Source organism: Rhinopithecus bieti, unplaced genomic scaffold (genome assembly GCF_001698545.2).
Source record: "Rhinopithecus bieti isolate Rb0 unplaced genomic scaffold, ASM169854v2 scaffold_15776, whole genome shotgun sequence".
NCBI lineage: Eukaryota > Metazoa > Chordata > Mammalia > Primates > Cercopithecidae > Rhinopithecus > Rhinopithecus bieti.
The window spans coordinates 2,649,876-2,659,372 of record NW_016808836.1 but is presented as its reverse complement, the minus strand read 5'-3'; the positions used below and the strand labels follow the sequence as shown (position 1 = coordinate 2,659,372).

Sequence of the window (9,497 nt, the reverse complement as noted above, 5' to 3'; positions counted from 1 at the left end):
AAAAAATTTAAAGATTTTTTAAAATTTATTTTTATTTTTTGATACACAGTCCTGCTGTGTCACCCAGGCTGGAGTGCAGTGGTGCGATATTGGCTCACTGCAACCTCTGACTCCCGGGTTCAAGCAATTCTCCTGCCTCAGCCTCCCAAGTAGCTGGGATTACAGGTGCCAGCCATCACGCCTGGCTGATTTTTGTATTACAGGCATGAGCCACCATGCCCAGCCAAATATATATATATGTATTTTGAGACACAGTCCCGCTCTGTTGCCCAGGCTGGAGTGCAGTGGCAGGATCTCGGCTCACTGTAACCTCCGACTCCCAAGTTCAAGCAATTCTCCTTCCTCAGCCTCCCAAGTAGCTAGGACTACAGGCGCATGCTGCCACGCCCAGCTAATTTTTGTACTTTAGTAGACGGAGTTTCACGGTGTTGCCCAGGCTGGTCACAACCTCCTGAGCTCAGGTAAACTGCCTGCCTCGGCCTCTGAAAGTGCTGGGATTACAGGCGTGAGCCACCGCACTCAGCCAAAAAAAAAGATTTTTAAATGAGGCAAGGTGCAGTGGGAGCCTGGTCCAGTCTCACCTTGGCGAATGAACCCTAATATCCCCTCCTCTAATCCAGGCCCGCCCAGTCTCCTATAACATTTTACACACCCACACAGCCTCCGTACCCACAATGCTCACCATGGGCTTGTCATAGAAGGGGAAACCCTGCATGGAGCGCAGGGCGTTGGTGGCGCTGCTGACCTCCTTGAAGATGACAAAGGCCTGGCCCCTCATCTTTAGGCTCCGTGATACCAGGATATCCAGGATCTGGCCAAACTGGGAGAAGATGGCGTACAGGGACTTTTTTAGCTCTGCAGTGGGGAAAGAAAAGACGTTTGAGCTCCCCTTGATAGAAGAAGCACAGCCCAGATAGAAGACCATCAGCCAATTGACAGGGTACCCAGAATGCCTCGGGTCCATAATCTCTCAAGACCTAACAATCACTGAAGCGACCAGGAACCACTTAAGTAGCCAGGTACACTCTTCTGTAAGATGTGCTTACAGAGAGCTGCTATATAACGAACATGTGCACATACATGCAAAGTGCTCAGGACAGCATCCGATATATAGTAAACGCTCAGTAAATATGAGTGATTCTTTTCATTGCCACCAGCACCCTGACACAGGCCTGCATAACGTGGCCCTGGCCGATTTCCCCCAACTCATTCCTGCCCACATTCCACTGTGCTCCTGAGTCCCCAACCACACTGGTCCCTAGGTCTGACATACCAATTCTGCCCCAGGGCCTTTGCACTGGCTGTTCCCTTTACCTGGAACATCCCTCCCCTGAGGTTTACATGGCGGCCACCTTCTAGTCACCCAAGTCTCAGAGGAAACGTTGCCACCTCTGACCACCATGTCTAAATGTCTTCCCATGTCATTCTTACTCTAATTCCTTTTCTTTCATGACTATTTCCCACCTCCTGTCATGGTACGTTAACTTGTCTACCTTGCCTGAGGAGCAATAAGCCTGTCCCATTTGTTTACTGCAGTATCTCCATGCCTAGCACAGACTCCACCACACATTTTTATTTTTATTTTTTTGGCAACAAGGTCTCACTTTGTCACCCAGGCTGGAGTGCAATGGCATGATCATGATTCACTGTAGCCTCAACCTCCCAGACTCAAGTGATCCTACCACCTCAGCCTCCTGAGTAGCTGGGACCACAGGAATATGCCACCATGCCCAGCTAACTTCTGGATTTTGTGCAGATACGGGGTCTTGCTATGTTGCCCAGGCTGGTCTTGAACTCCTGAGCTTAAGGAATTAGCCCACCTTGGCCTCCCAAAGTGCTGGGATTACACAAGTGTGCCACCACACTTGGCTACAAACATTTGACTACAGACACCATCAAGTGCTTTTTTTAGACAGGGTCTCCTTCTGTTGCTCAGGCTGGAGTTCAGTAGCATGATAATAGCTTACTGCAGGCTCGACCTCCCAGGCTCAAGCAATCTTCTCACCTCAGCCTCCCAAGGAGTTGGGACTACAGGCACGCAACACGACGCACGGCTAATTTTTTATTTTTTTGTAGATACAATCTCCTATGTTGCCCAGGTTGGTCTTGAACTCCTGGGCTCCAGTGATCCTCCTGCCTTGGCTTCCCAAAGTGCTGGGATTACAGGCATGAGTCATCGCACCCCCATCAAATGCTTTCTAGAGCTAACTTCCTCACAGCAACCCCATGAAGTGGCAACAATGACTGTCCCAGTTTTACTCAAATGGAAACAGGTTCTCAGAGGATTCCTCACTGGACCAGGGCAACAATTTGGAGGGCACAAGGGCATGGCAGAGCCCAGTCCACAAATTCCATCTGAATCCGGTACCACCACATCTCACCAGCAAAGGGCATCACTTGACAGCAAGTGGGATTCAAGCTCAACAAGAATGGACTCCCTCTCACCACCCAGGTCTGCAAAGGGTACCAATGTCTTATGCAAAGTAGATGGCTGAGATGGCCAAGCATGGTGGCCCACACCTGTAATCCCAGCACTTTGGGAGGCCGAGGTGGGCAGATCCTTTGTGCTCAAGAGTTCAAGACCAGCCTGGGCAATATGGTGAAACCCTGTCTCTACAAAAGATACAAAAATTAGCCAAGCATGGTGGTGCATGCCTTGTGGTCACAGCTACTTGGGAGGCTGAACTGGGAGGATCACTCTAGCCTGGGAGGCAGAGGTTGAAGTGAGCCATGATCCCACCACTGGACTTCAGCCTTCATAAAAACTGGCCTAGCATTCATGCCTGTAATTCCAGCACTTTGGGAGGCTGAGGCAGATCACTTGAGGTCAGGAGTTCAAGACCAGCCTGGCCAAGACGGTGAAACCCCATCTCGACTAAAAAGGCCAAAAAAAAAAAAACAAAGAAAAAAAGAAAAAATTAGCTAGCTGTGGTGGAGTGCACCTGTAATCCCAGCTACTTGGGAGGCTGAGGCAGGAGAATAGCTTGAACCAGGGAGGCAAAAGTTGCAGTGAGCAGAGATTATGCCACTGCACTCCAGCCTGGGCAACAGATTGAACGTCCATCTCAAAAAAAAAAAAACGTTGAGCTGAAGCAGAACCCACTTGGTAAAATAGATACTAGGCAGTAAAGAAGCAAGAAAATGTGTGCAGGCTGGGTGGGAGCAGGGACAGCAATCAAGGTTGTTTTAAGCAATTAGTCAAAAGTCTCCTGGGGGTAACATTTCTGGTTTTCTTCTCCATACTCCAGCCCCATGAATCTCATTCAGACTTCACTCATTCCACTGGACTCTGGGCCTCTCTCTACTCTCCAGCCTCCTCTTGCCCATTCGCATTTACCCTCCACAGTTGGGAGGATAGTCCATCAGGGAGGCAACCAGGACAGGGAAGCAAGCTGGCTCCCCAACACCCTCAGGGCAAAGTCTGACGCCTCATAGCCACGAGCCACCAGTGCACAGCTCACAGCTCGCTGGAAGCTTCTCCATGATTTACAGGCCTCTAGGCCTCAGGCCCACAAAACTACTTGTAATACCCAGAATGTGCCAGGCTCTTTTACCCCTAAACATCTGCACAAGCTGGCCCAAGTTAATAACACTCTTCTCCCTCAATGTAACATAAATACTACTTACTCTACCTGGCAGGCTCTCCAAAACGTCTCCTTTGCCAGGAAGCTGAATGGATCCCTCTGTCTTTCTAAGGTCCCAATCCCAGCCCTCAACACTCTGCCTAAGCCTCCTGCATGATGGCCCTGACTACTCTGGGCTGTCACTGTCCTAAAGAACCAGGGTTCCAGTCGGGCGCAGTGGCTCACGCCTATAATCCCAGCACTTCGGAAGGCCGAGGCAGGTGGATCACAAGGTCAGGAGTTCGAGACCAGCGTAGCCAAGATGGTGAAACCCTGTCTCTGCTAAAAATACAAAAATTAGCCAGGCATGGTGGCAGGTGCCTGGAATCCCAGCTACTCAGGAGGCTGAGGCAGAGAACTGCTTGAATCCGGCAGGCGGAAGTTGCAGTAAGCTGAGATTGCACCACTGCATTCCAGCCGGGGCAACAGAGTGACACTCCGTCTCATTTAAAAAAAAAAAGAAAAAAAAAAAGAACCAGCGTTCTATGTCACCAGTGTGTCCCCAGCACTGCCCAATAATGGTTGGGCACCACACTCTAAAAGCACATGCAAAATTTACATTCCTGGTTCTGTTTTCTTTTTTTCTTTTTACAGTGCTGCAGTCTCAGCTCACTGCGACTTCTGCTTCCCAGGGTTCAAGTGATTCTCCTGCCTCAGCCTCCCGAGTAGCTGGGACTATAGGTGTGCGCTGCCACACCCAGCTTATTTTTGTATTTTTAGTAGACACGGGGTTCCACCATCTTGGCCAGGCTGGTCTTGAACTCCTGACCTCAAATGATCTGCCCACCTCAGCCTCCCAAAGTGCTGGGATTACAGGCGTGAGCCAGTACCCCAGCTGCTGGTTTTGCTTTCTTCAAGAGCAACTTCACTGGTGACCTCAAACTGAATCCCAGTAAGTTCCTTCGGTTCTCCTGACAATTTTCTAGAAGTGATAAGAGCTAACATTTATCCAGCCCTTACTAGCTGCCAGTTACCATAAAAAAGAAATACTGCAAGGTTTAGCTAATTTAATCTCACCCAACATCCATGCAAAAAAGGTATTATGATTTTGCTCAATTTTTAGATGTAGAAAATGAGATTCAATAAAGGTGATAATTTACTTGAGAACATGAGAGGGTCTTTCTGATTTCAATAACTGAGTTCTTTTTTTTTTTTTTTTTCGTTTTTTCAGATAGTTTCTTGCTCTGCCCAGGCTGCAGTGCAGTGGTGCAATCATAGCTCACTGCAGCCTCAATCTCTCTAGCTCAAGAGATCCTCCCACCTCCGCCTCCTGAGTAGCTGGGACCACAGGCATACCCCACCCATGGCCAGCCTTTTTTTTTTGTAGAGACAAGGTCTCGTTTTGTTGCCCAGGCTGATCTTGAACTCCTGTGTTTAAGTGATTCTCCTGCCTCTGCCACCCAAAATGTTAGGCTCACAGGTCTGAGCCACCACGCCCGGCCAAAAATTGGGTTCTTAAGCAGAATTCTATACCGGTGGCTTCAACTACTTTACTTGCTATGTGACCCTGGGCAAGTCACATCACCCTGTCTCAGTTTCTTTTCCCTTTCTTTTTTGAGACGGAGTTTTGCTTTTGTTGCCCAGGCTGTAGTGCAATGGTGTGATCTCGGCTCACTGCAACCTCCGTCTCCCGGGTTCAAGCGATTCTCCTGCCTCAGCCTCCAGAGTAGCTGGGATTACAGGCATGCGCCACCACCAGGCCCACCTAATTTTGTATTTTCAGTAGAGACAGGGTTTCTCCATGTTGGTCAGACTGGTCTCGAACTCCCGACCTCAGGTGATCGGCCCGCCTCAGCCTCCTAAAGTGCTGGGATTACAGGAGTGAGCCACCGCGCCCTGCCTCAGTTTGTTAGTTGAGGAATGGGAATAACAATAGCCTTCTTCCTACAAGCTTGTTGTGAGAATTCAATGTAATCAAGATTTATATAAAAGCACACAGACCAGCCCATGATACAGAGCGTTAGCCACCATTACGGTACATTTTCATTGCGAGTTGATCACCGAAAAAGCCGGTGACCAAGAAAACCTCAGTCCTTGCCCTCATGGAGCTCAAAGGCCACTGGGAGGAGAGAGAGGAGAGGGAGCCCCACGACAGCTCAGAGGAATCAGGGCTTGATGGGAGATGGCCTCAGCGTATGGGAAGTCAGCGGCAGCCACGTGAAGGGACAGGGGAAGGCTTCCTGGAGGAAGGGTCCCGTGACCTCAAACCTTGTTTAAGACGAGCAACAATGACCAGGTTAAAGGGCAGAGTGTAAGATGAACTAATAGAGTGTTGAAGACAGGAAGTAGTTTGTGTAAAGGCCAAGGGGTTAACTCGAAGTTTGGCTGAAGGAACACTTAGAAAGAGAAGCGGGTGCAGGGGGTGGAAGAGGGACCAGCCCGTGCGGGACAGTCTGGAGTCCGGACTATCCCGAGAACTCACCATCCTTCTTGATCTTCTCATTGAGGTTGTTGATATAAATAGTGTGGTTAGGGCGGGTCTCGGGAACTGCCATGGAGTGAAGTGTTGAGGTAAGGCTTAAAGGAGGAAAAACGTGACTTTAGCCCTGGGTTTCGCCAAATCCTTTGTCCCACCGTTGGCTGCTCAAGGATCTTCCTCCCAAAAGGAAGTCAGGTAAGGCGGGAGTAGGGGGAAGGACCGAGGCAAAGCGCGGGCAACAAAGCGTGCGTAGGACCCGCTTCTCCAGCCCGCGTGCAGAGGGAACTCTCGAGAGATTTACTACGACTTCCAGGATGCTCTACGCGACCCCGTGGGCGGAGCGCCCTAAATGGCGACTCCCATTGGCCCACGCATTCGAAGGGCAGTCCCGGAGAAAAACCCGGATGTGGGAGACAGTATAGAAAAACGGGGACAAGGCCGGGCGCGGTGGCTCAAGCCTGTAATCCCAGCACTTTGGGAGGCCGAGACGGGCGGGTCACAAGGTCAGGAAATCGAGACCATCCTGGCAAACACGGTGAAACCCCGTCTCTACTAAAAAAAAAAAAAAATACAAAAAACTAGCCAGGCGAGGTGGCGGGCGCCTATAGTCCCAGCTACTCGGGAGGCTGAGGCAGGAGAATAGCGTGAACCCGAAAGGCGGAGCTTGCAGTGAGCTGTGATCCGGCCACTGCACTCCAGTTTGGGCGACAGAGCGAGACTCCGTCTCAAAAAAAAAAAGAAAAAAAAAAAAACGGGGACAGGTTTTGGGCAACCTGGCCTCGAGCAGCAAGTTTCCTGAGACAAGTCCAGGAAGGCCCGGACGCCAAGCGTACCGCTCGCCCGCCGCTGATGATCGTTTGCACCCAAGGTTACCTTCCGACAGGACCGCAGTTCTCTCAAGCGGCACCTGCTACTTTCCTGAGACCAAACCACCAAGCTTTCTCTCCTGGCACCGCCCCTGCCTTTCTGCCAGGCAATCCCCGCGCGGAAACGCAGTAGCTTGACCAATCAGAGCTAGTCTCGTTTCTGGGCTCAGCTCTTGCCAATCAAAATGATATTTGAGTTCCCGCCTAGGTAGAAAAACCCCGCCCGACCTCCTGAAAGCCCACCTCCTTCCGTGACTCCCGGGTCTACGGACCAATCAGTGAAGGTCACTAGTATTTTGCCAATCGGGACGCGTCTGGCGCTGTGGTGTCTTCCGGAGGCAATGCTTTTTTGAAGTCCCGCCTCTTCCCCCCGAGAGCCGCGTTTCCTGTCACGTGATCGCCCAATGGGCTAGCACTGTTGCGTGTGATACCCCGTGATATGGGCAAAGCGGTGTGCGGGGGCCGCCATTTTCCGGGAGTGGGAGGTGTACCTTACTTCCTGACTCCTTCCCCTTTTCCACCGGTTATCGCGGCGCCCACCGGCCTCTGATCTCTGAGTCTTCTCCAACCCACAGACGTTTTTGTTGCTCTGGTTCCAGGACCTTCTCCACAACTAGGCCATTTTTCTTGCCTGGTGTCCATTTTGACCTCTTGACGTCTGACTCAAAGGTCAGCCCAAAGGTTCCAAACTCGGGCCTGGGATGTGAGGGGGTACTGAACCTAAGTTCTCCGAATCTTTAGCCCTGGGCTCCTAAGTCGCACCCTTCAGGCACCTCACTTTAGGTCTGAGCCTTCATATCCCAAACTTACTCATGTGTTTCCACATCCAGCCCCAAAGAATGAGTTAACTCCTACTAACTCTCCACCTAAGACTCCCGAGGTAACCCAACCGGTACCACAGATCCGGTGCCGGATTTAAGGACCCCACCCTGTTAACTGTAAGGTGCCTTATGACTTGAGTCACCCTCGCAATTCCTGCTCCCATGGTTTCAAATATTAGCTGTGGTCCTTTCACACCCACTGCTCAGCCCCCAGATTCTGGAACTCAACTCGTAAATTTTTAAAATCTCCATCCCTGAGACCGTTCTCCGTTGGAGGATCCTTCCCTCCCTACCTTCTGAACCTCTCAGCCCCTCCTGTAGACCCCAAAATGACTTCTCCATGCTCTCCTCCCCTAAAACCACCAATCCCTCCTCCAAGAACCCCTGTACCCCAAGCCAGCAGCATTCCATCTCCTCCTCTACCCCCAAGTCCCCTGGACTTTTTAGCTTTACCATCCCCTCCCTGGAGTCAGCAGACCAATGTTCCCCCACCGCCCCCACTGCCTCCTCCACCCGCTACCACGGGGCCTGCTCTCCCTTATGTCTTCGGCCTGGAGAAGAGCCAGCTCCTGAAGGAGGCCTTGGAGAAGGCTGGCCCAGTCCCCAAGGGCAGAGAAGATGTGAAGAGGCTCCTGAAACTGCACAAGGACCGGTAGGGTCTCCATGCCCCACCCACCACCCAGGCTCTGCCCTAGTCACTTCTCCACAGATCACTTCAGCCATTTCCTTTTGGGGGGAGGGGCGGTTCCCGTGTCCTCACGATCAAACAGCCTACTTAGATCCCCTGCCTAGATCCCTTCCATGGTGGTGTGCCTCCAGCAATGAAGAAAGCTGTCCTCACAAGTGCCCAGTTCATGCTGGGTGCATTGGTTCATGTCTGTAATCCCAGCACTTTGGGAGGCCGGCAGGTGGATCACCTGAGATCAGGAGTTGGAGACCTGCCTGACCAATATGGTGAAACCCCATCTCTACTAAAAATACAAAAATTAGCCGGGTGTGGTGTCACGCGACTGTAGTCCCAGCTACTTGGGAGACTGAGGCAGGAGAATCACTTGAACCCCGGAGGCAGAGGTTGCAGTGAGCAAAGATTGTGCCACTGCACTCCAGCCTGGAAGACAGAGCAATACTCTGTCTCAAAAAAAAAAAAAAAAAGCAAGTGCCCAGTCTAGTGGGGGAGACAGATCCCTCCACCCCTCCAGACAGTGACAACCCAGAGTGGACAGGGCTGTCATGACAAAGCCCAGAGGGGTGTATGACCCAGGCTGGGGAGTCAGGGGGAGCTTCTTGGAGAAGGGGAACCCTGAGTGCTGTTGAGCAAGTCGTGTAAATGCTGTGTGATGAGAGTAACCAGCTTGTGCAGGGGCCTGGAGTGAAATGAGGACATGTTCTATTCAAGGAACGGCAAATATGTCCTTAACTTGCCGGGAAAAGTGGCAAACATGGGGCTGTGAAAGCGGCAGAGCCAGCCCACGCAGGACAGAGCGGGCTCTGCGAAGGGACTGGGACTTTCCTGAGGGCATGGGGGAGCCGTGGAGAGGCTCTGTGCAGGGATGGAGAAGTCCTGTGGAAGTGGTACTTAGGAGCCTTGAGGAAACTGGGACATCCAGGGATCCAGGTGGTAGGGGAAAGGAGAGCACCAGACCTGGGCCGGGGCTGTGAGGCTGAGGTTTAATGATTGCCTGGCTGAAAAGAGGGAGAAAAGACTTGCCCGGACTCACATTGAAACTCCAAGCCCTCTAGACATTTTTTTTTTTTTTTTTTTTTTTTT

The 9,497-nt window shown here is 51.4% G+C and overlaps 2 protein-coding genes across 6 annotated transcripts in view; one reads left to right on the top strand and one right to left on the bottom strand.

The window, feature by feature from the left end:
• SNRPA (small nuclear ribonucleoprotein polypeptide A) overlaps positions 1 to 6,253 on the bottom strand; it is a 14,436-nt gene extending 8,183 nt beyond the window's left edge. The window contains 2 exon segments of the mRNA XM_017887431.1: positions 683 to 855; positions 6,046 to 6,253. Of these exon segments, the coding sequence (XP_017742920.1) occupies positions 683 to 855; positions 6,046 to 6,118 (246 nt within the window). The 5' untranslated portion in view covers positions 6,119 to 6,253.
• A 662-nt stretch (positions 6,254 to 6,915) lies between these two features.
• ACTMAP (actin maturation protease) overlaps positions 6,916 to 9,497 on the top strand; it is a 10,724-nt gene continuing 8,142 nt past the window's right edge. For all 5 annotated transcript variants that reach the window (XM_017887430.1, XM_017887428.1, XM_017887427.1 and 2 more), the window contains exon 1: positions 6,916 to 8,381. In XM_017887430.1, coding sequence (XP_017742919.1) covers positions 8,070 to 8,381 — 312 coding nt within the window. In that variant the 5' untranslated portion in view covers positions 6,916 to 8,069. The remainder of the gene's footprint in view (positions 8,382 to 9,497) is intronic.